Below are 26,191 nucleotides of genomic sequence, written 5' to 3'. Positions count from 1 at the left end.
CGTTTTTGAATGCTTTGCTAATAAGGAGTTGTACTTTATTCCAAGGCTCCAGAGACCAATAAAGGTTTTGTAGCTAGAGAGTTACGTGATCCAGATTCTTTAGGAAAATGTAGTTCAGAAGATCACTGTGTAAAGTGGTTTGAAAGAGGGAGTCAGAAAGGTTAGAATCTGTGTATAAGGTGATGAGCGCCTGGTATTGGGAGGTTACGTTAGCAGTTGGAACAGGGAGGGCGGGGCAGTTTTTGAAAACAGGGCTTGGTTCATCAGATACTGGGGTAAGGTAGAGGGAACAGCCAGAAGTGAACGTGAGATTCGGTGCCTCAGTCAGAGGCTGTAGCTGCTTTCTTTGGATCTTCCACAGACTTGGCCATAAAATAAGAACTTCAAATCAATACCATCCTAGAACTGAGGAGAAGAATGTAGCATTCTTGTTTTAGAAAAAAACGTGCAGTTTAGAATTGAGGATACATGATATTTGCTGACTCAGGATGGAGGGAGCAAACCAGGGAAGGAGGAAGATGGTTTTCGTTTAACGGTGAGAGCTGTGGTTGTGGCCTGTGCGTGCGTCTGAGTTTTATTCAGTGAAATGCCTCAGACCATTGTGCTTACGGTAACACCACCACCACAACGCTGGCTGAGGAGGAAGAGAGACCTGGGTACTCCATGGTACAGCAAATTCAGAAAACCATCTAAAACGGTCTTCGGCTCACTCTGAACTCTCTCTCTCTCTAAACATATTCTTTGGATAATGGTCTCTTAGTTGGACCTGTGTATATGAGGGTGGTGGAACGTGATGTGTAGTATTTTAGCTGGAGAGCACATAGAAAGCAGCTTTTATACCAGAGCCTACTGAAACATTAGCTATGCGCTCGAGCAATACAGATCTAACACCTTACCTGTAGCCAGATCTGCATAGTGAGTTCCACATGAAAACCAAAGAAGTTTTGGTTTGGTTTTATTGTTCCATCCTTGAAAAATTAAAGGTTGAATTTGTGTCTGGGATACAGTAGTGGCTACTGTCCAGAAGGTTGGACTCTAATCTTGACTGAGTGATGGTCTTACTAGGCAAATTGTTTTACTTCTAACATGTTTAATTTTTCTTTTATACTTTTGATCATTATGTGATAGCATAATTGGGATTAAAGTTTTATTAAATCATAAGTATACCATATTGCTTACATTATAGTTTTAGAGATATGAAATGTAAGCTGCATAAAGAGAAAATTAAATATAGTCATAATACGGAAGGATTTTTCACTGTTTTACTTTGTCTGTAATTCCTTAGTCATATCAAAAAGTTAACTTAGATTTAGTTGTAGTTGTTATAAAATACTTTTTCTCTTCATTGTTATCAGGTTATAATGTCCTGTATGTTTCTAAACTATGATATTATTTCTGATCTTTCCAAAGAGGTAATACTGCTTTTGAAAAAAATCTTTTTATATTATAGAAATACTCAAATACAAAAAAAAAGAAAGTATGATGAACCTAGTATACTCGTCTCCCAGCTTCAACAATTATCAATACGTGGCCAATCTTGTTTCCTATATATCCATCCTCACTACACTCCCCTCCTTCCAATTACTTTGAAGCAATTAGACATCATATTATATATACATATATACATATATATTTTTATAAATATAAGAATTCTTTTTTAAAAAGACAACAATGCCATTGTTACTCTAAAAGTCTTACCGAATGTCATTAAGTATTCATCTGGTGTTTATGTTTCCCAGCTGACTCATAATTGTTTTTTGTTTGTTTTTTTAACATTCAGACATATGCTAGAAGGTTGAATTAGGATCCAAAGAAGGGTAGTTGGTGAATGTGTTTGTTAAGTCTCTTTAAATCCATGGGTTCTCCTTCCTTTCCTCTCTTTTTTTTTTTTTCCTTGCAGTTTTTGTTGACGAATCCAGATTACTTGTTGTATAGTTTCCCATGGTCTGGATTTTGCTAATTGCATCCATGTGGTGTCATTTAATATGTTCCTCAACCCCTTTTATTTCCTGTAAATTGGGCTTTAGATCTACTGATTTGATCAGATTAAGGTTCAGTTTTTCTTGTGGGTGTAGGGTAGAACTATTTAATAGGTGGTGGCATGTAATTCCACCAGGAGACATACAGTGCTGGTGGTTTCTTTTTTGGTACTGTTATCAGCCATTAATGATCTTTGCCTATGTCTGTTAATTCATTCGGGCTTTCAAAATGATGTCTAATACTGTAATTTCTTCTTCAGTTATTACCTGGAATGCTTACTACAGAAAGAAATTTCCCCTCAACAAGTATTTTCCTTAAGGTACAGAACTGATAGGAATGGCAGACCAAATGCTTGATTCTTGCCCTGCACTTAGCAGTTTTCGAGAGACTGAGTTGGTTCTCTTAGCGTCCTCTAAAAATGACCAGGGGATTTAAGTGTATTTGATGTGTTTCATTCCACCACTGTTACTAATCCTTGTTGATACTCAGTTGTCCTACCTTTGTCCATTAGGAGCTTATCAGGCTGGCTCCTGAGTCTCTTTGACACAACCCTGGTAGTCTTTGATGGCTTCCTTGCTTTCCATTGTGACAAGATGTTCCAGATTCACCTTGTACATTTCCTTTTGGTGGGAAAATATCTGGAAACCACAATATGTTCTCAGTACTGAGCTAGACACAGGCTAGAATGTTAAAGTACTATTTTAGAAAAAGCTGCCTGCCCTCAAAGGGCTTGTATTCTTTAAGGTTTTTACTTTTTACTTATTTGATTTATTTCTGCATTGTGATGTGCTAAAATCAGGTTTTGGGGGCTGGCCCCGGGGCTGAGTGGTTAAGTTCGTGCTCTCTGCTTTGGCGGCCCAGGGTTTCGCCAGTTCGGATCCTGGGCATGGACATGGCACCGTTCATCAGATCTCAGGTCGTGCTGAGGTGGCATCCCACATTGCACAACCAGAAGAACCTACAACTAGAATATACAACTACATACTGGGGGGCTTTGGGGAGAAGAAGAAGAAGAAGAAAACAAGATTGGAAACAGATGTTAGCTCAGGTGCCAATCTTCAAAAAAAAATCAGATTTTGATTTCCTCTTATTTGATTAAGGCAGATCTTTCATTTCATTGTATAAAAGGTATATATCAAAGTGAGATGGGGGCCGGCCCCATGGCCAAGTGGTGAAGTTCGAGTGCTGCACTTCGGCGGCCCAGGGTTTTGCTGGTTCAGATCCTGGGCGCGGACTTGGCACTGCTCATCAGGCCACGCTGAGGCGGCGTCCCACATAGCACAACTGGAAGGACCCACAACTAAAAATACACAACTATGTACCGGGGGGCTTTGGGGAGAAAAAGGAAAAATAAAATCTTAAAAAAAGAAAGTGAGATGAATGTCTAAAATGAGTTGTTTTTAATAATTTAAGAAAATTTAATGTGTAATAAGAATAAAATGAATAAAGAAAGGAATACATTTACAGACATGTAGCCCCGTAGGAACAGTAGTTTGTTTGTTTTCACCTAAATAGGTAACCATATAATTTATTGTCCAGACTGGGAGACGCGTGGTAGGGACATTATTAGTAACTGCTCTGGGAGAAACAGGTATAAACCAGGACTTTGCCTAGCAAAGTAGGACATATGGTCACCCTATTTATAAACTACTTTGCAGTATTGTAAGCCTCCTGAGACCAGGGATCGTATCTGTCATGTTCACAGTTATGTCTGTGGCACCCCACACATAGTAGGTGTTCAATAAATATTTGTTGAATGTTACCAAAAGTCTGCTGATATTTTGAGGCTTGGTGTAGACTTTAAGTGTTTTTTATGCTTACATTATGCTTGTACTTTTTTTTCAACTTTTTTTCATCAACACTTGCATCTAAATGATCTTTTTACGTTGAAAATGAATTTGATGAGTTCATTTATTCTTTACGTTTAGGACTGGTTGTTTTGCTTATTACAGAAATAACACATGTTCATTGTAAAAACATTAGAATATCTAGATACTACCACCAACCTTCACCTCCACTTCCAAAAAAAGTCGCCTATCCTCTGGTCGGATTTCATTTTACAGGAGAAAAGAGCACAGCAGTTATATACCCAGCTAGTTCTTGCTCTCTCAGAGTCCCTCTGACTCACATTTTAACTAGTGGGCCGTAGTTTTGTCCATTTATAAAAGACTACTACTTATTTGACAGAACTTTGGGATTCTTAGGTAAATTTGTTTTTTTAGTGGGGAGGAGCTGAGGGAGGAGGGAGAAACTACTTGAACAACGTTTCTGTGATCAGAACTATCTTTGGTTGCCGTAGCCGTGTTTCTTAAAGATATTGCTGAAAGTGGTGATAGAAAATTTGCATTGATGTAAACTAGTGTGAAAATTCTTTGGTTTTGGTAAAGGAAGTATATTTAAAGATATGACATAAAAATCCACGTTACTAATTAAAATCTTTTCTTCAGCATAAATGGGTGAAGGGACTTAGACTTAGTCATGTGTCCCCAGGCTTCTGACTGGGCCACCTGCTGGGTCATGTTGGCTTGATTATCTTGGCTACTCATTGGATTTGGGTTATGTCAAAAGTTATTGAAAACAAAACAGAAAGCAAGCAAGCAAACAAGTATTTATTCAGGTTTTTGACCTGTTGCATCTGTTTATAGCACATACATTGTGAAGAGCTGTGGTTTTCTTTAGATTAAGAAAAGCATTGTATAAAAATCATCCTCCCCACATAAATGTTTCCTCCACCTACTCATCTGTCTACAAGCCAAGGAGTCTGTTCACTTCTTCTTGGGCTCAGTGCCCTTGCTGTTCATAGGTTCGTTTTTTAAACATTCCAGTGCCATTAAAATATACGTCTAAAGTGTGTATTGTTACTAATTAATTTATTTTATACCCTAAAAGTAACTTCTCTGGAGTTTATGGGGAGATAACGTCTTGAAACAGGTTGTTCATTCAGAAAGTGCATGTTTGGGATTTTTGTCTTACTGAAATATGCGGTCACTCAATTCAATATAGAGAACCATATTTTGGGAGAAGGTAATTTAGAATTCTATGTGGAAAAAACCTTTATATGTTTGAACATCTTCCATCAGCTTTCCCTGCTAGGGTTACTACTGACCAGTTGTCAGGCCAGGGAGCAAATAGAAATAATTTTGTGTGATTCTAAGGGGTTTTTCCTTCTCACAAGCAGATTGTTAAATTGCCGTATGTTCCATAGTTTAGCCTTGAGTTAAAATTTTAGTGTTATGTCACCAATAACTAACAGAGGCTTGTCGGTATGATACATCTATGTGTGTGTGTGTGTGTGTGTGTGTGTGTGTGCGCGCGCGCGCGTGTGTGTTGTTCATAAGGACCGTGGTTTTCTTCCTTTAATCTGAAGAGTTGAGCTGTGTTGTAGCATGAAGATGTATTGATTTCTTTTCCCCCCTCTGCTTTACCTGTTATCTGGCGTTTAATGAAAAAATCTTTCTCGAAAGTTGCAGATCCCTTGAGGGCAACAAACACTACACTCAAAATGAAACTAGGTTACTGTTTCGCAGCCTAAAGTGGTTTGTATCAAAAGCTGTTTTGGTCTTAACTTTGAAATTATCCCTTCTTCTTTGAAGTGGTTGTATTTTAATTTGGAGTGGTTTTAAGTTTTAGAATTTCCTGAAGTGAACATAAAAATGTTTTAATATTTTCTTATGTGGTTCTTGTACCCAAGTTTATAGAGAGCTTATCTCCAGACAACATATTTCTTCAATAAGACCAAAGGGAAAAAATACTTCAGATTTGAGAAAGTATTGAAGACTGAAAGGACGTGTTTTAGGAGGATGTTCCAAATGGTTTTAGGTAGCTGTGTTATAGATTTCCTTTTAAAATATCTGGGCTTTTGTGGCTTAGCGCTTTGAATCTGTGTTGTAGTATTGGTATCATCTTTATAGTATAGACAAGAGAAAATTAGGCACTTTTCATTTACCGTTTGCTATTACTACATGTTGTAATGTATCATCTTTTTTCTTTTGGTTGATAATGTTCTGAAATGAGGTGGAGCTTAAGATTGTGGCTTTATCATACTTTTCTTCTGTATATAATTTTTAAAAGCTTAATGAACTAACCTCCTAGTACAATGAATTCCAGAATGTTTTCTTGTGATGGAGTTCTTTGTGGTAAGAGGTGTTCCCTCCCATCAGCAGTTAAACATGACTCAAGTCTCTCCCATCTTTAAAAACCAAACTCAGACCTTTTCTCTATTTCGAGTGCCATTCCAGCTTGTGTTCCTCAGCCTCCATTCCCTCCCCTTCACACTACGGCTGGCTGGTTGCGTAGGCCCCGCAGCTAGTGAGTGGGAGCTCCAGAACTCAGCCCAGGTCGGAGCCCTTAGCCATTATACTAACTCAAGACCCATGTTTTTCCAGGAAGGAGGCTGCTGGAAGGACAAGGGGGGCTTCCTGTCAAGGAATTACTCAGTCACTAAATTCAGTGGTCACATTTCTCTGTCTTACTCAGTGTTTTAGCAGCATTTGATACAGGTGACCAGTTCTTTCTTGAAAAGTGTTTAGTTTCTTGGCTTCTGTGCACTGCAGTTTAGTGCTTCCCTTACCTTACTGTCAGTTTCGTCTCTCTTCTTTGTTGGATCTTCCTTCTCTGCCCTTAGAGTACCCTAAAGCTTTCTTCTCTCTATTGATCCTGTCTTCCCAGGCCCCAAATTTAAATTCTTTCTATATGCTGATGTCTCCCAAATATGTAGCTTCAGTCCTCCCCTGATCTCCACATTCTTCTATCCAGTTGACTACTTGACATCTCTACTTACATGTCTAATTTGCATCTCAAACATGACAGTATAAATTAGGATGCTTTGAGCTTCAAATGATAGCCGTCTAATTTAAAATAATTTGAAAATAAGGAAAATGTATCATTACAAGTAACAAGATGCCTCAGTCCAGGATTGGTTTAAATCTGTGGTTTAGCGACACCATCAAGGACCCCTGTTCTTTCCACCTGTCTGTTCCGCCATCTTGGACATGTCTGCTTTATCCTTTGGTCAGTTCTCATCATGGATGCAAGATGGGTACCACAGTTCCAGGCATCGTATCCAGACAAGATGACATCCAGCAGAAGGTGGTGGTTATTGTTTTCTTATGCTTTTTAAGAGTGGAAATCTTTCTCAGAAGACTTCCAGCAGACTTCCACTTCAATTTCACTGTCCAGAACTTAGTCATGGGCCCACCTCCAAACCCATCACTGGCAATGGGAATGTGAACATAAAGCAGTTTTTATACAAAATAGAATGAAATAAGTATAATAGAGGTAGGAGTAGAGCAGAAATACACACAGGAGAAGTGAAAGAGGCTGGGGAATTTCAGAAAGAGGCAACTGGTGTTTGAACTGAATATTGAAAGATTAGTGAGATTCAGTTGTTCAGGAGGGAGATGAGGGCATTCTCTGCTAAAATGGCAGAATACACTAATGACTCGCATAGAGAAATTATATGGCGTGCCCAGGGAACATTGAGTAGACCCTAAAGCTGGTGCATAGGGTTTGTGGAGGGAAATGAGGTTAGAAAGATAAGGTGAGGAGTCTAATCTTGAAGGAGGTTTAGATTTAAGGTTTTGGCAGTAGTTGTCATTGTAAAGAAGTTTTAGCAATATTTAGCCAAAACCTTATCTAGTCACTGTGCAAAAGATAGAATTAGATACTATCTTTGAATTTGAGGCTGATTATCTTAACAGTAATAAAAAATATGTTCCTTCTCATCTCTCCCACCTGTGTTTTCTTAGTAGATACAGGAACGGAAATTCAGATTGTCTAAATCATCTTTGATCCTTTTCTTTGTCCTTCACATCTAATGAACAAATTCTGTTGATTTCCCCTTTTTTTTGGCTCTCTCTGCCACCTTCAGTGCTGCTCATATTTCTTAGCCCTCCAATCAAACCCCTCCATTTTCTGTCCGTATTCTGTGTTTATAGCCTTATCACCTACTAATCCCAGTAAGATTCCTTTGGTTAGGCCTGCGTCTTCATCCCCTCCTGGGTATACTGTGCTTATTCATGATGATGGCTTTACTCACATAGCCTTCTCCTCAACATGTCTTTTAACTTCCTCTCTGTCTTTTCAGATCCCTCCCATTCTTCGGGACCTAGCTCAGATCTCATGCTCTTCACAGGGGCTTCCGTAGCCTATCCATTCTACATCTTTCTTGCCCTTTTAAATAATTATATGGCACCTTTTTAAAAAAAATGCCATGTGTTTTATTTGGCAATTGTTACATTTTTTTGTAGAGTTCTTGCTCCCCAAACAAATTTTTAAGTTTGTGAAGGTTAGAGCCAATACAATAATTATTTGAAGGAATGAATAAGTAAGTATCTTCTCCTTACATTAGACTCTTGGTACTTTATATGTAGGTGCTAGTCAAAGCTTGTGAATGAAGAGTAGAGTATAGGAATTGGACCGAAGTGCTTAGTATATAAACCCTTTTGACCTATAGACTTCACCTTTATGGACAGAAAAAATTAAAAAGGTGTTTGGAGGGAAAAAGGAGATCTGGGCATTCACAAATAAACTCCACGTTTGAGTACAGCAGTTTCAGTAAACAGAGTCCCATCACTTCCAAGACTAGGGTATACTGGATGTCTCACGAAGATTCATTAACCGTAACTCAGTGTGGTTAACAGCTTGAGTAACAACCCAAACTCCAGTAACCAACCTCTTCTCTATAGAGTTCACCTGTGCTTCCCAAAAGGGAGGGAGGATGCACTGGGTTAGTTTGCCAGCATCCAAGGTAGCACGTCTCTGCTGAGTAAAGTTGTGCTCTATGCAACAACTTTAAGATTAGGTGGGCACTTCTGCCTTTCATGTTGACACAGTTGTGGCGTTGTTACCTGGTATTGTTTCACTTAGCCTACACTTATGTTTTAAAAGAAAGGACCATTAAAAAAAGTAAGATAGCAATAGATATGGCAGGTATCTGAGGCTTCCTGGATTTCTTCTACGTCCCACTTGGCGTATTGCCTTGAATGCTTTCTCTGCTTATGCCAGAAGATTGAATAGATTCATTCAAGGAATGGTGTTAAGTGTAGTTGTGTCTCTCTCCGCCCTGAGAAAGTATGGTGGACCCGGCGTTGTTTTTGGAAAAACTTACCTATATCATGGTTAAAGTTGTGGGCTCAATCCCTTATTTCAAAACTGTAGATAATATGTTCCGTTAACCCAGGTGTCCCCAACCTGAGATTTATAAGCTAATTTTAGTGTTCAAAAAGTCAAATAGAAATTATGGTAAAGCTGGACAGTCTAACCAAAAAAGTTATGATAGCCTGTTTTTTATATTTGGTTAGTAAAAATTAAAAAATATGACCTAAATGCAAATTCTTACAGTTTTTTAAAGACGGTGCTCCATGGGAACATGGCAGGGGATTGGACAGGAGGAGAGGGGAGTATATGATAGCCCTTCATGTCGGACAGTTTGGGAGTTACTGTGTGGCGGGAGGTGACCAGATGAATTAGGCAAGAGAGTGGAAACAATCACCACACACAGCAAACATCAGTGGTGTTAAGTGTGTGGTTGAGAAAATAGAGGAAAAGAAGCATGGAAGAGCCCCAAAGAGAGCCCGTCCAGATCCTCGGACTCCCAGCACTGCAGGTGTTTCTACTTTCCACCCAGGCTCATGGCATCCCTGCTGTTAGAGCCCCGTTCGCGGTTCATGTCCTAGCCAGTGAATCAATAATGCCATTTTGTATAAAATATCATAATTCTCAGATAATCTTATTGCTTCAGACCACCTTTGGACTATTATGTCCAGAGAGCCTGTTTCATTTTATTATTTTTGTTTTAAGATATAATTCATCTACCATATAATTCACGATTTTAAAGGGTACAGGTCAGTGGTTTTTAGTATATTCACCAGTATCTAATTCCAAAACATTTTCATCACCCCGAAAAGAAACATGGAATCCAGTAGCAGTCACTCCCTGCTCGTTCCTACCCCCAGCTCCTGTCAGTCACTAATTTACTTTCTATCTCCATGCATTTGCTTATTCTGACCATTTCGTGTAAATAGGATCATGCAATTGTAGCCTTTTGTGTCTGACTTCTTTCACTTAGCATAGTGTTTTCAGGATTCATCCGTGTTGTGCCACATATCAGTACTTCATCCCTTTTTTCAACCGATAATCTTCCATTGTATAGATATACATTTTATTTATGTACTCATCAGTTGATGTATATTTGCATTCTTTCCACTTTTTGGCTATTATGAATAATGCTGCTCTGAACATTTATGTACAAGTTTTTGTATGAGCTTATATTTTCAGTTCTCCTGAGTGTATACCCAGGAGTGGAATTGCTGGGTCTTATGGTAACTCTATGCTTGACTTTTTGAGGAACTGCCAAGCTATTTGCCGAAGTGGCTGTACCAGTTTATCTTCCCACCGGTAATGTATGAGGCTACCAATTTCTCCACATCCTGGCCAACACTTACTGTTTTCCAATTTTTGATGATAGCCATCCTAGCAGGTGTGAAGTGGTATCTTACTGTGGCTTTGATTTACATTTCTCTAGTGACTAAAGAGATTGGGCGTCTTTTCCTGTCCATATTGGCCATTTGTATATCTTGCTTGGAGAAGTGTTGTCTGTTCAATTGCTTTGTGCGTTTTAAAATTGGGTTATTTGTCTTTCTTTGTTCTTAGTGTTTGGATACTAGGCGCTTCATGAGGTCTATGATTTGCAAACATTTTTCCCATTCTGTGGGTTGTCTTTTCACTTTCTTGATAGTGTCCTTTGATGCACAGAAGTTTTTAATTTCGATAAAGTTCAATTTATATTCTTTCTTTGGTTGCTTATAGCCTATTTCACTTTTTTTTTTTTAATGTTTTTAAAGATTTTATTTTTCTCCTTTTTCTCCCCAAAGCCCCCCGGTACATAGTTGTATATTTCGTTGTGGGTCCTTCTAGTTGTGGCATGTGGGACGCCGCCTCAGCGTGGTCTGATGAGCAGTGCCATGTCCGCGTCCAGGATTCGAACCAACGAAACACTGGGCCGCCTGCAGCGGAGCGCGCGAACTTAACCACTCGGCCACGGGGCCAGCCCCCTATTTCACTTTTTAAACGTACATTCCATTCCCAATCTTTTCCTTTCCCTCATCTTCATTACCTCCTGTTCACTACAGAAAAATGTGTGCAACAAACTCTAAAATTACATAAATCTCTGCTCTCCCACCCATAATTTATAACTTCTTTAAGAAAGAGTTTCTCAAATAGATAGGAGAAAGGAGCTAGCACTGGAAGCCCCTTATGTGCTGGGAACGTTGCCTGCGTTATCAGATGAAATCAGTGTAGGTGCTGCCGTTCTGGTTGCACAGGGGGTGCATCAAGGTTGGGGGAGAGTCACTGGCTTGTCCAAGATCATACACCTGGTGAAGTAGCATATTGGGATTCATACTTAGATCTTTTATTTGACATTTAATAGTGTTACTCATCGCTGTTCTTCCATTCAGCTGTCATTTCACTTATGACCATAGATATGCCGGAGAGATTGAGAGAAAAGCATAGGGAGAGGAAGGAGGGAGGGAGAGAAAAATTTAATTTAGGAGCCTAATCTAAAGGTACATTAGGAATCAGGAGAAGTACAATCTGCCCTCCCACAGGAGCTCTTCGCCTGGGGTTTGGACCCCTACGGGATGCATGGATGGATTTCTGGAAAAGGGCAGACCCCTTGAAATTGCATGTAAACTTTTGTGTGTTCATTTTTCTGGGAGAGAAGATCTGTAGTTTTCCAAAAATTCTCAAAAGTTTAAGAATTGCTGCTAAGAAGAGGCATATACAGACTTCTGGGAGGGAACAGGCAGGGGGTGTGTTGGCATTTTTTCTTCTTCCACTGGCCGTGTTTTGGGTGTGTTATGGTTTGGGTTAAATCTGCCCATCTGGTCTCAAGTCTTTTTGTTTTAGACGATTTTTTTTTTATACCTGTTGGTTTAAGACTAGTTCAGTTAAACTTTTTTCCCCCAATTGTTAATTTTTGAAGTATCCAAATTTTTTTTGTTAATGAGAAAACAATAAATCCTGTCTTTTGGTAGATCAAATAGATAAACTAAATTCCAGCATTCCCTGATACCGTTCATACATCTAAAGCATTTGTGATTTTTATTTTTGTAAAATATAGGAATGTAATGAGGGCATTTCTCAATTATTTTCATTTTCTAAATGGGTTTTTAATTCAAGGTCACAATGATCTAGTCAAATTGACACAGGCCTCTTGTATGGTTTACATTATGGGTAGCCACAGCGTGAATGTCCGTACCCGCTAAGTATATCCAAGTTCTAACCTAAGGTGTTACTTTTAGGAGATTAGGAAAGGGAACATTCAGAAACCCTTTTAAGTCGCTTTTTTTTTTTGATAAAGCTAATTGGCAGGATATCAATTAATAATGACATTCTGAAAGTGAACTAACACATTAAATAATTGGATTCCATAAAACCGCCTTTGGTCCAGGCTGGACAGACCTTCCAAGATGATGTACCTTGTAGATATCTTCTAGTTGTTTTTATAAGGCACTCAATTTTATTTAAGCATTCATGAAGCCTAGACTTTAACTGTCAGATTTCAGCGGAAAAGATAACTAATTCAAAACTCTTACCCTTCTTTTAAAATTAACTACTTTAGGGGGTCGGCCCCGTGGCCGAGTGGTTAAGTTCGCGCGCTCTGCTTTGGCGGTCCAGGGTTTGGCCGATTTGAATCCTGGGCGCGGACATGGCACCGCTCATCAAACCACGCTGAGGCGGCGTCCCACATGCCACAACTAGAAGGACCCACAGCTAAAAATACACAACTATGTACCGGGGGGCTTTGGGGAGAAAAAGTGAAAATAAAATCTTTAAAATTAACTACTTTAAATTATTTTCTCCCGTCTGTAGATGATTTTGGTGAATTGCATTGAATAATAGAAAGATGTTTTGAATGTACATTGTGATCATCCAGGTCCTACAGTGTAGCCTACTTAGTATTCGATTTCTTCTTTGGCCCCAGGAGATTATTGGTGAAAGTTAAGCTTGCTTAAGCCAACTGTGTGATGAGTAATGCACATTAGTTTTTATTGTCTTATGTGGAAATGTGGAGACTGCTGATGCTTGAAGGTAATTAGGTAGTACTAGGAGGAGGACCTCTCCTTTGTCCTCTTCTACTAGCTTCACTTGCATGTTATTGAAGAAACACAATGACAGTCTCATTTAAATGCATGTGTAAAAAACTACAGTGAAATTTTATTTTTATAAAAGCTTTGTCTAAAACTGAAGGTGACAGGCATTTCTCACAGATAATAGATTAGATGGACTGCTTAAAGAAGAATTGTTTGACATATTAACTTTTATTAGATGATAGTGTGTTAAATCTCATGTTTTTTCAACTATATACAATATAGGCCTCTGAGAACACTTTATAATGTTTATCTAAAATATGGCCCAGCGGTATATGTCATTTGAGGCTTTGTTTGTTGAAAAGGTGACTTTTACATGTTGTTTTTGGTAGCTTTTCTAGTGCGTCCCCGGTGGATTTTGGGAGCACCTTTGGCACTGAAGGATATTTCTAAGTATGTTGCTGATCCTGGGATGTAGAACGTTTTTCACTGTAAATTTTCTATCTATAGCTTCCATATTACACACCAAGTTTAAAGTCCACAAATTTATTTAGATTTCATCCACTGGAAAGTTAACAGTTTTGTTGCAAGAAAATGAACTAAAAGATAAACTAAAACAATTAAAATTTTTAGTCTTTAGTGTGTCAGAAGTGGTTACTGTGAAAGGCAAACTTCAGGTGGATCAAATTGAAGATTGAAATATATCTATTTGAATCAATCTGACATTCAGGGCATCTTGAAGGGAGATGTGGATTTCACTAGCTAAGGATAAAACTTAGACCCTTGAATACTAACTAGTCTGGAATTTTATTTTTTTACTTTGTATCATATAGGTATTCTTTGTTCAAGGCCTAAGTGCCTCTTTTGAGATAATTGTTGTTTACCATTTAGCTCAATCAGAGACAGTGGGTAAACTGGGACTAGGAGTGAGAAAACCAGAATTCTAGCTCTTGCTCCATCACCGTCACCCAGCAATGACAATGGGAAAGGGGAAAGGTTTTCTTTTTTTCCTTTGTTTATTCCTCCCCAAAGCCCCATTGCATAGTTGCACATCCTAGTTTTAAGCTGTTCTGGTTCTTCTATGTGGGATGCCGCCTCAGCGTGACTTGATGAGCAGTGCACAGGTACGCGCTCGGGATCTGAACTGGTGAACCCCGGGCCGCGGAAGCGGAGCGCGCGAGCTTAACCACTCGGCAACAGGGCTGCCCCTGGGAAAGTTTTTAAACTGAGCCTCAGCTGTGAAATGGGAGCTACAGTCCGAGTCATTGTAGGGCAGTGATGCTTAAATAAGATAAACAAAACCTATGTGATTTCATTCCTGTCTTTTTTATATAGTGTTTCTCGTATGCAACTTGCCTACCTCCCTTCTCTGTGTCTCTCTGACTTATGCTTATCCTTCAAGACCAGCTCCAGTTTTATCTCATCTCTGAAAGCTCCTCTGACATGGTCACCACCTTTTATCCCATTTAGTCTTCTCCTTTTCCACATGGCCTCTGTCCATGATATGTTTAGGTATGTTTATTTAAGAAACACTTATAGTGCTTACTGTTGCTAAGTACTCTTGAAAGCATTTACACATACTAACTCATTTAATCCCAGTAACAATCCCATGGGGTAGATAGTATTATCTCCATTTTACAGATACAGAAAATGAGACATAGCAAGGTTAATTTGCTCTAGGCCAGCCAGCTAGGATGTGTCAGAGCCAGATTTTTAATGCAGGTACTCTGACTTTAGAATTTGTGCTCTTAAGCACTGTGCTATGCCGTCTTTTGCAATTGTCCTTATTACACTGTATTGTGATTACTGGTTTTCCTGTCTGCCTCCCCAGTTAGATCTTTGAACACCTTGATGGCTTCCTACAGTGCCTAACACAATAGGCACTTAATGAGTGTTTAACAAATGTATGATAAATGTGCTTTATGTAAACTATAAAGCATCATATAAATGCAAGTTACTATTACCTCTACCATATGCATTTTGTAGATCAGAGAGTAGAATTTATCAAGCTTTCCAGTTTTGTGGTTTGTTTTCTTGGCTCCCACTTTTCAGGTTGACAGATGGAGGTATAGATTGGTCAAGTTTAAGTATTGACAGTACCAGAACTTAGGTTAAAAATGAACCCTAGTTATTGGTTCCATCATTAAGCCTGTTTGGTCGAACACTCTTTGCCATAATAATATGGTTTGTTTTATGTAAAAGGACAAGATCAGAGGGGGCTAAGTGATTCTTATTACACTTGTTAAAATTACACAGCAGTTGAGCGTGGGAGGTAATTTGGACCTCTGGTGTACACCATAAGGTATACTGAAAGGTTTTGTACTTAGAGGTTATTTTTAAGGAAATGACAGGACATGGTGAGATTTCAGTCATTTCAGGCAAGTGGAACCTACTGTATTAAGAAAAAAATAAAGCTTTTAGTGTGGACATGAGTTTTAAACTCAATTGCTAGGTAGAGAAATTAAGTAATTATGTCATAAGGAGCACATTCCTGTAAAAAATGTTTTAAAAATTACAATTTGGATATTTTAAATTTTATTTTAGTCAGTACTGATACAGGATTTAGTATATAATGGTATGTGCTTTTATTTTGTTTTTGTCGCAATTCCTGGTATTATCTTACTTTCCTACTTCTTTTTTGATGAGGAAGATTCGCCCTGAGCTAACATCTGTTGCCAATCCTCCTCTTTTTTTTTTTTTTGCTTGAGGAAGATTAGCATTGAGCTAACATCTGTGCCAGTCTTCCTCTATCTTTTTTGTATGCGGGATGCCCCCATAGCATAGCTGATGAGTTGAGTAGGTCCGTGCCCAGGATCTGAACCTGTGAACCCAGGCCACTAAAGCAGAGCACATGAAACTTTAACCACTCGGCCGTGGGGCTGGCCTACTACTTTTATTTTTTTCTACTTCAATTTCTTATTTTATTTTACTGTATTTTACTTTATTCTATCATGCTTAATTGTATGTTTATTATATATGTTTCAAAGATATACTTAAATATAGGCCTACAATTGTTTGCCGTCATATAATTTGACCCCTAAAACACAACTCTAGTCATATTCTTTCCTTAAAAACCTTTGATGCTCTATCTTGTCTTTCCTTTTTTTTTTTTTTTTTTGAGAAAGATTAGCCCTGAGGTAACATGTGCTGCCAGCCGCCTCTTTTTGCTGAGGAAGACTGGCCCTGAGCTCACATCCGTGCCCATCTTCCTCTACTTTATATGTGGAACGCCTGCCACAGCATGGCTTGCCAAGCACTACCATGTCCGCACCTGGATCCAAACCGGTAAACCCTGGGCCACCAAAGCGGAACGGGCGCACTTAACCGCTACGCCACCGGGCCGGCCCCTATCTTGTCATTCTTATTAACTACAAACTCTTCAGCCGAGCCTTCAAAGTTGACCACAGTATGGCAGTAATTCAGCTATCTTGCCATCTCGCCCTTCCACAAGCCCTATGTTCCAGCAAAACTAAACAACATAAACTGTTTCTTGTTCAGAAATACACCCCACTGTTACCCACTTCTGATTTTCCTTCACTTGAAGTGACTTTTTCTGCCTTCATTTCTGCCAGTCTAAAACCTACCTGTCCTTCAAGCTTTTCTGAAATCTTCTGTCCTTCACAAAACAGTCCTGATTTCCCCAACTAGACGTGATTTCTCTCTCTTCTAAACTTTCGGATTTCTGCTCTTTGTGGACTCATAGTAAGCGTTATAGTAGTTGGTAAATAATTATTTGACCATCCACAGACTTTGAGATTAGCTGTTATTTGGCAAATGTGTCACAAACATAGCTTCCTGATGAGAAAGAAGTGAGTAGCCTCCTGCAGAAGCCGCAAAGCTTTGAATCAAGTATCAGACCGTTACTATCACAGACCCAAATGTCATCCTGGCCATTCTTCCTAGAGGATCATTTTTTTGGAAGAACTTTGCTGATCTGCATTTATCTTTCCCTCCTTGTTCCTTTCCATTCCTTGGCATTTTGAGTTTTGCCCTGATCCTCATAGATGGTTGTATGCCTTAGAAAACGCTCCATGCAGCAGGACCAGGGTCTGGCGGTGCATGTGTAGTTTGAGCTCTGGAAACGGGTCAGTGGAAGTGGTTCTGAAGGACGTGGACTAAGCAGATGGACCTGCCTTACAAGGCCGCCCTTTCTACTTGAAGAGACTCATCCCAAATGGAATCTTTTTAACGTATGAGGAGGATGCATAGGTGCTTATTTTAATAGAAAAAGAAAACCTGTTGATTTTATCAAAAATTAACTATTAAAACTTTTCAGGGAAGAAAATTAATTGTTTTACTGTTAAAACTAAATAAACACTCTTGAAAACTGTGTAAACTTACTTTCTAGTTCGCTTGGAAAAAATGGCTTTGAAAGCACATTCTGGAAGCAGTATTTTACTCTCTTTGTATGTGCTGTCATATTTTCTCTAGTTCATTTCTTAAAATTGTGTTTTCTTCCCAGTAGCTGGTTAAGCTTTTAGAGTGCCAGGACTGGTTGCCCCTCAATTTGTATACCCCCTAACATACACACTCCATTTTTTCCTAAGTTGTGTGCATTAGTTATAGCAAGACACTAAGGAATGACCCACTTTATTTTGGAATTTGTTTTATGAAACAGTAAAAGATGATCTCTAAAAACAAATGAACTTGGGTTGTTTTAATGTCATGAGAGATGAATTTAAACAGCTTTATATCAACGAGGGTTATTTCTTATTTGACTCTTCTGTTTTCAGGTTCTTAGAGCTCAATGTATTCGCTTAGAGAGTCTTTGAAAAAGCTAAGTTACGATGATTTATACTAAGTAAGTTAGAACTGGGGGTACACATTAAGAGTTGGAAAATGGAGCATGCGAGGTTGTACTTTCCGTACCGTGTTTTTGGTTTTTTAAAGGTTACTCTTTTGTGCCCTTAGGAAATATTTTAAGTTCTTTGGAAAGAGGATAAAGGAAGATTATCACCAAAACTCATATGGGAAAAGGTGCCAAAATCAAATGAAGGAAGTAAAATGTGGGCGGAAAGCCCAAGAGTGCTTCAGAGTGAACAGTTAGACTGCGTCTTCTATTGTGACCATGTGACTTACTGGTGTTTCTATGAATTTTCCTGATTTTAATCGTGGTGAGATGTCACTTTTAGGTTCATATGGGAATGCATATATGTGCACATGATGTAAAATAGAATAAAGCACTTTAATTCTAATTTTTTAAAAGAACAAATAGTCTTATTTTCTAATTTATTAAGTAAAGAATTACCCTGTGAATTCAGCCCTTTGTCTTTCTGATTTTATAACTTTTCTCTTAGTAACTGACATATGTAATATGTGTACATATACATGTTCATAAAGGACTGCATTAGCTGCTTATGCTGCAGTGACAAACCACCCCCTAGTCTAGGTGGCCTAAAACAGTGAAGGATTTCTTTTTTACTATGTGGCCGTGATAGATCAGCAGGGGAGTTCTGCTTGTGTCACTCAGTGATCCAGGCTGATGGAATAACCGCTCTTCTTGTACAGTATGATCACCATGCTAAGAGGTAGAAGAGGTCCAGAGGGTCTCTCATTAGCATTAAATTCCATGGCTCAGAAAGAAGTGACTCATACTGCTTATTTCACAACATCCTGGCCAGAACTAGTCACAAAATCTCAAGTAACTACGGGAGGTCAGGACACACAGCATTGCCTGTACCAGGGAGACAGAGAGCTGAAAATACTTGATAAACAGCACCTGTTTTGGTCATCAGATAGTCAGTCTACTCTCTCACAGGCAAAATGCACTCACTTCCTCCCCAAGGTAGGGAACTCCAAGGTCCTATCTGATCATGACATCAAGGTCCAAGTCCAGGATCTCTGGGGGATGCAAAGGTGATGGTTGGTGGTCTCTTCATGAGATGATGCATAGTAGACTCTGCACCGGGTGCACATGTTGCTCTTCTTGATCCAGAGACCTATGAAAGAAATTGGCAGATGATCTGTTGGCCCCACGTACACCGTACAATCGTGCGTAGTGACAGGATAATAAACCTAAACATCCCCATTTGAAGGGAGGACGAATAGGAGACGTATGACAGTCAATGGACCGCAACAGGTTTTGAAATCCCTCTGAGCGCTCCTTGAGACGGCCACAAGAATGGTCTCGAATAGATCCTGACTGGGCTTCTTAGAGATTAACTCCCTGTCTGTTTTTTCTTTGCTCCCGAGCTTCATCCTCTTGGACCTTCTCCTCCTTTTTTGTCCTGTTATGTTCCTTGGCTGTATCTGAAGTGGACAATGAGGAATATGCCTCTTTAGGGGGGTAAACAGCTTCCTTAGCCCACTTCTTGCCATAGATGCTTGGGCACCCAAAGGCCATTTTAAGTCTTGAATGGTCACAGCCTCTGTAGCCCAGGCTGGTGGTTCTCTTGGCAGTACAACTCTCAAAATCTTAGTTGGTTTTCTATTTATTTGTTTCCAGTCAGCTCCATGTGCCCTAACCACATCCACAGTTCTTCTCTAAACGTACGTCTTAGATTTGCTGTATAGCTCTGTCTTATTCGTCCCATACTTCTTCCTTGACTTAATTTTGAGTACAGGTATTTCTGCTATAATGTCGTGTATGCTTTCCTGAATTCTGCAGAATTGTACACTAAAGTAAACAGGCTTATGGGAAAAATGGGGTTGGGACAGACCACTTAAAATCTGTGTAACGCTGTAACCAGTGCACCGATAAAAACAACAATAATTATAATAAAAATAGCATATTAAGCCTCCACCTGCATATGCACCCAGCATCAGTCCGTTGAACCTCTGCAGACATAATCCCCTGGGTGGTGGTTTCCTGCTCTGAGATTGGGGTCTTGAAGACATTTGCTTACAGTACAGACCAGTTTCATTACAATAAAAAATTTGATGTATGGTACGATGTGGGCCTCAGCGATTAAAAGCTTTCATTTTTAAACACAGGAAGGGAAACATATACCCTCAGCTTCACCAGACAGAAAGTGGAAAGTGTGCGTAATGGCTCATGAAGCAGCTGAGCCGGCCACTACTTGCATTGAAGGAAGGTACGGAAGTAGGCTGTTCAGCTTTTTTCTTAAGGTCTTCATATATTGCTAAGCTTTTGTTTTTAATTGTGAGAAAGCCTTCTCCTGGTCACTTCAAACATTACCTTGCAGGGGAGAATCTCGTACAAACCAACATGACTTTTTGTTTTGCATACAGATGTCGTTTCCCTGTTTACTACCAGCATTTGAACTAATTCACGTGAGAGAAATACACTTTGTAGCAAAGTAGACTGAGACACCGCTCTGGTAAGAGAGCCTCATTTTAGTCCAGCTTTTTTATTGGCACCACCTTAATCAATTGGGAGGTTTTATCAATGGTTGTGAAGGCCAAATCTTTGACGTGATCCTTGCCTCAAGACTGAATTCTGATCAGCATTTGTAGCTCAAAGACCTTCTTAGTTTCATGTTAGGTACGTGCTTCTTCTACCCCTACAAATTGCTGACTTTTCTGGACTCCCTTTATTCCTGATTGTAAACTGATCAATTCTTTTCTGAAGTCATCTATTTCATGTAATAATTTGTCTAATACAGCCAACAGTAGCCAACACCCTCTCTTAATAGCCCATTTTCCCACTAGAGCTGTAAGTTCTCGTGGCATATTATCTACCTTCTGAGATAAGTAGCTGATAGTTTCACCAATAATTTCACCACTGCATAGTATAAGTTGCTGTCCTTTTAGCCTCCGATAACTGTTTCCTTCCTCCTTCCACCCAGCTCCTAAGCCTTTGTCATATATTTTAGGTTTTTTGATGAGGCAGCACCCCACTTCTGGACTCTACCTGTATCAGCTAGGATAGGCCAGATTATGCTGCAGTAGCAAGCAACACAAGATCTCAGTGGCTTTAAAAACACACTCTGTAGAATTAATAGAAGAGAATTTTTTTTAAAAAAAATCCACTGCGCTGTTGATATCCTGTAGGTCATTTTAGTCACCCAGGGATAGCAGTGATAGCAGCCATCACCTCGAAGATTGCTGGTCCCTGTGGCAGAGGGAAAAGAGATCTGGGGGGGTCTCGTATGGGTTAGAAAATGCCCTGGCCTTCTGCTTCTACTCATGATGCACAGGCCAGAAGTAGTCACGTGGCCCCACCCAGCTGTCGGGGAGGGGACAGGGTTAGAAAGTGCAGTCCCACTGCATGCCCAGAAGGCCAAGGGCCAGAAGCAGCTGGAAGGAGCCTGTAGTGACTGCCACAGAGGATTGCCCTTCATTTATTTTTCTCGTCTTCCTGATTTTTAATTCCCAGCTTTTGCTGGTTAATTGAATTTTACTGTCTCTCTTCCCTTGCTTAATTTGAGATAATTAATGTGAGTAAGTTTATTTAATGGTACCTGTAGTAGTTTACATTATTGCCATGGGTCAGAAGTTTTGGCACATGCAAAATAAAGTTACTAGGATTTCCCTACTTAAAATATGAGGTATGAGACTATTTGATGAAAAAAGATGTGTAGTACCAGGAGTAATTGAGTTTAAATGATTTTGGAGTGTCATTTGTCACAGCAGAAATAGAAAGATCATGAGCATTGGAGTCAGGCAGACCCGGGGTCAGACATAGATATATGGTCTCAGACAAATTATTTCACCTCTTAGAGGCATAATTTTCTCATTTATAAATCCAAAAAAGTATAAATGTATCTATTCAGATGTCAAGTAAAACATGGGGGCATTTATCACCACTCCTCTCTGAAATCCCACTGAAATAAAAGCAAAATAGTTTTTTTAAAAGAATAAATACATAAGGACAAAGAAAATGGAAGAGAAAACAGTGGCAAGGGAATGATAGAAATAGTTGGGAACTACAAATTACAGTCATAATTAAGCAATAAATACAGCAAAAAGTTGTGAAACAACTATATTGGGAGAATGAAGGGGGAGTTGGGAACAATAAGGTGAGAAAACTATAGTGGGAGACAAGTGGTGATATCTAAAATTGAAAAAAAAGAAACATCACATTATTTAGAAATATGCAAATACTGGGGGAAGGGGATGGGGGACAGCTAAAATAGTTGAATGTTTTTGTCTCTGGCGTGGGACTTAGGTGGGATGGAGCAGGCAGAAGTTTGTTATAAACCTGCCAGTACATTTGACTTGAAAACTGCGTATGCTTTTTTTCCCCCCCAAGTAATCACTTTGATAAAAAATTTAAAATGAGTTTAAAAATCAACCCCAAAGTTTTGCGGAGGGTTTTAAATAGAAATAATAGATAAAAAGCACTTTTGCAGGGCCTGTGCACATAACAGGCCTTCGGTAAGTGCTCGTCTCATTCCCTTGTCAGCTAGGCCCCGTGTGTGCTCGCTTCAATATTTGTATGACTCAGAGATTAGGTGGTTGACTAAGCAGCAGTGTGAGCTATGTCACAGAGCAAATTATGTGCCCTTCTAATCTTTCTTTCTAATGGATGGTTTTATTTTTCTTGGAACCATATCAACCTGATGGTTTCTGTTTCTTAGAATTTAGACTTCTGTGCAACTGACACATGAAAAATCACCCGGTTATTGAGTGGATCTAGTGAGCTATGCATAGAACAAATTTTAAAATACTTGGCAACTTTGAAATTAGTTTAGTAAACCTGAAAACAATAAGATCTATAATAATATCGTCTAAATTATTTAAGGCTAGGGACATTTTCTCTCTTTTCTGTAGTTGTGTCAATTAGCAGCTTTGTTTTCCTAGTTCACAGTGCCTAGCTCCCTACCCTTTGTTCTGTGAGCTCTCACTGTGGTGGATGGTGGTGACTGATGTTGAAAAGAAAGCCAGCCAGCATAAAGCTCTTGAGTGTGTCGCGGACAACACATGTTCTACAACTAGTCTGTAAACTCCTCGTGGATAAAGAGCGTATATTCTGCCATATCAGTATGTCCCATAGCATCTAGGATAATGAATGCTACGCAGTAGTAGATATTTGTATAGTCATCACATACATACCAAACACCTCTAAGTGCTAGGCACTGTGCTGAGCTCTATGGGCTATCTCAGTGAACTGGACAGATGATGACTCCTGCTGTTTTAGAGTTTACATTCTAACAAATGTTCGTTGAATTCATGTAACTCAGTAACATAATGGCCCACTGAACCATTTAAAGAATTGCATATATGAAGAGTTTAATCACGTTAAGCTATGTTTGTTGTATGATGTAAGTGCATGCTGTAAGAAGGAAACAGTGATATCTGATCTTTCGTCCTCTTTGTTTTTCTTTGTAGGTAAGATGCTCCAAGTCACTTGCAGCTTTCTTCAAAAGAAAAATCACTAGTGCTCTGCTCTTGCCGTAATACCAAACCTTTTGACTTATGCTTTGGTGCTGCAACACTGGAAGAATTGCACACAGCTTCCAGGAATACCTTTTTTTCATTTGAGTGATTTTTTGTGGATGGAAAAATATTTGAGTCTTAATAATTACCCTGTTTTAAAGCTATTTCTCTAGAGCCTGCACCGCTTAATAAATTGGGCCACTTACCAATGAGCCACACAGCCAGCTCTTGTCAGGAGCTGGTTGAAAACTGTGCTGCGCATGTAGCAGGGATGGCACAAGAAGATAGCCGTCGTGGTCAAGTGCCATCTACCTTTTATCATGGTGCCAACCAGGAACTTGACCTGTCCACCAAAGTGTACAAAAGGGAATCGGGAAGTCCTTATTCTGTGTTAGTGGACAGCAAGATGAGCAAACCGCATCTCCACGAGACAGAGGAACAGCCGTATTTCAGGGAGACAAGGGCAGTGTCTGAGGTGCATGCTGTTAAAGGCGACCGGGAGAACTCTGATGACACAGAAGAGGAGGACGACGAAGAGGTCTCTTACAAAAGGGAGCAGATCATAGTGGAGGTAAACCTTAATAATCAAACGTTAAATGTGTCTAAAGGGGAAAAGGGTGTCTCTTCTCAGTCCAAAGAGACTCCTGTTCTTAAGACAAGCAGTGAGGAGGAAGAGGAAGAGAGTGAGGAAGAGGCCACAGATGACAGCAATGACTATGGAGAGAACGAAAGGCAGAAGAAAAAGGAGAAGATAGTGGAGAAAGTCAGCGTTACACAAAGGAGGACGAGGAGAGCTGCCTCTGTTGCTGCAGCTGCCGCTTCCCCTACTCCCAGAACTACCAGAGGTCGTAGGAAGAGTGTAGAGCCACCTAAGCGTAAGAAGCGGGCCACAAAGGAGCCCAAAGCACCAGTCCAGAAAGCTAAGTGTGAAGAGAAAGAGACTCTGACCTGTGAGAAGTGCCCCAGGGTGTTTAATACTCGCTGGTACCTGGAGAAGCACATGAACGTTACTCATAGGCGCATGCAGATTTGTGATAAGTGTGGCAAGAAGTTTGTCCTGGAAAGTGAGCTGTCCCTTCACCAGCAAACAGACTGTGAAAAAAATATTCAGGTAGGTTTCATCACCAAGAGGGCAAACTTCCCAGGATAGAACCTGGCTGTTCCGACTCACCTGGTATCTGCCCAAGAAAATAAATACGATAGAGGCTGAAGGGACAGATTTCACCAATTTATCTCTCTAAGAGCTCCTCCTTTGGTCTTTTCAAAACCCAGGCTTAACATTCTATTTCAAAGCATTAAATTTAACTGACGCTGGACTAGCGGGAACCCAGGCACGTTAGAAGGGGGATCTGTTATAGGTGATTGCCCAGGAGGTAAAGTCAACACCGACTTTGCACTGAGATTCACTGTTGTAGGACATGTAATATAATTCATTCTGGCATCTTCTCTGGCAAAGCGGGAGATAGTGAGCAAAGGTCAGGAGTAGAGAGAGGTCCCTTTCTAGGTTTAAAAGGATGCCAGATTCTAGTGCAGCTGATGGGGACAAAAACCGTAATGACTCAGACCGGAGGAAATGGAAGATCTCCAGGAGTGAGTTTGCTTTTACCAGTGGAGAGATGACAACACTAAATTTGTCAAGAGGCTGAGCCCATGGGAATATGCAAACTTTAAACAGAGGCTGAGCTGGTTGAAAATGTTGCCCACCTGGCAGGAGGGTTCCATAATGCTCTGTACCATATTGTTAAGGTAACAGAACATGATATTCAAATCAGGCCGGTGTCTTGGAAGGACTATGTTGTGATAGGTTAAGAGGTGTGCTAATTATATTATATTGAGTGAGTTATGTTGAGCTGCATTTGCTTGCACATGTGAATGCATATTAATGAGTATTCATAAAAGGTAAGTCTATTAATATCTCTATAAAATGTGTACGATAGAAATATTTTGTACCATATTTGAGCTATACTTCTTTTAAAAGATGGAACTGTTTTGATTTGCTTTGTTTCTTGGCGTGCTCCTAATTTGGAGTGCTCCTTATTTGTCGCTTTTCCTCTTGCTTTTAATCAACAACTGAGATCGTTGCTTTACTTTAAAGTGACTTTTAAAAATATATAAATTGCATTGGCTAAAACTTCACTGCTTTTTGATTTGTCGGTTGTGACTTGATCTGGCACACACTGGGTAAATGAAAGACGACTGAGTCGTGGCGCCATCCCCTCCAGTCACTGCCAGTGCTCTGCTGGGTTGTGAATTGGTTGCAACAGGTCAGGCCAAAGGGGGTGTGATGTGGTGCTGCCCCCTAGGGGTGGAACCTGGGTGCTCTAATGAGTCTGCTGAAAAGGTGGATCTTGATCTTTCTATGGTTATACAGTTTCTATAGTTATACAGTTTTTTTTTTTTTAAGTCACAGGAAAGAAAACATTTAATAAATCCTTTTTTTGTGACTTTCCTCACCAAAATGTGTTTAAACTTGTGTTTAGGTTTTGTGGATTCTGCTAAATGATCTCTCTCTACATTCCTAAAGAACACTGCTTTGTTCTTCTGTATAGATCCTAATAATCCTGGTGACCTAGGAGCAAGTAAAAATTAAAATCCTTCCCTAAAAAAATGGCTTATGGGAGTAGTCTTCCCTTTCCTTGAGCAACATCCAACCAGAGGTCTGTCTTTTTAACTCTTCTCTGAGTCCGTTTCCTGAAGTGACAGTGATGTTCAGTGATCTTTATTTATGGTGAATACCAACTTGTTCCCTTAAGTATCCCAGAGTCTGCTGATTACCTAGAACTTTCTAGTACTGTTTTACTTTAATCAGAAGTATTTTGTTTTGATATACTTTATGC

At 39.6% G+C, this 26,191-nt stretch overlaps 1 protein-coding gene across 4 annotated transcripts in view; it reads left to right on the top strand.

Annotated features, from left to right (window-relative positions):
- Positions 1-26,191, top strand: part of ZNF652 (zinc finger protein 652) — a 50,822-nt gene that overhangs the window by 13,437 nt on the left and 11,194 nt on the right. For 3 of the 4 annotated variants that reach the window (XM_023652694.2, XM_001502386.7, XM_070226268.1), the window contains exon 2: positions 23,307-24,465. In XM_023652694.2, coding sequence (XP_023508462.1) covers positions 23,563-24,465 — 903 coding nt within the window. In that variant the 5' untranslated portion in view covers positions 23,307-23,562. Of the gene's footprint in view, positions 1-20,006; positions 20,108-23,306; positions 24,466-26,191 lie in introns of all 4 variants that reach the window. The other variant, XM_014741029.3, reaches the window with a different exon arrangement.

Source organism: Equus caballus, chromosome 11 (assembly GCF_041296265.1).
Source record: "Equus caballus isolate H_3958 breed thoroughbred chromosome 11, TB-T2T, whole genome shotgun sequence".
NCBI classification, from domain to species: domain Eukaryota; kingdom Metazoa; phylum Chordata; class Mammalia; order Perissodactyla; family Equidae; genus Equus; species Equus caballus.
The sequence above is the reverse complement of the archived record's forward strand: the minus strand, read 5'-3'. Positions and strand labels throughout refer to the sequence as shown.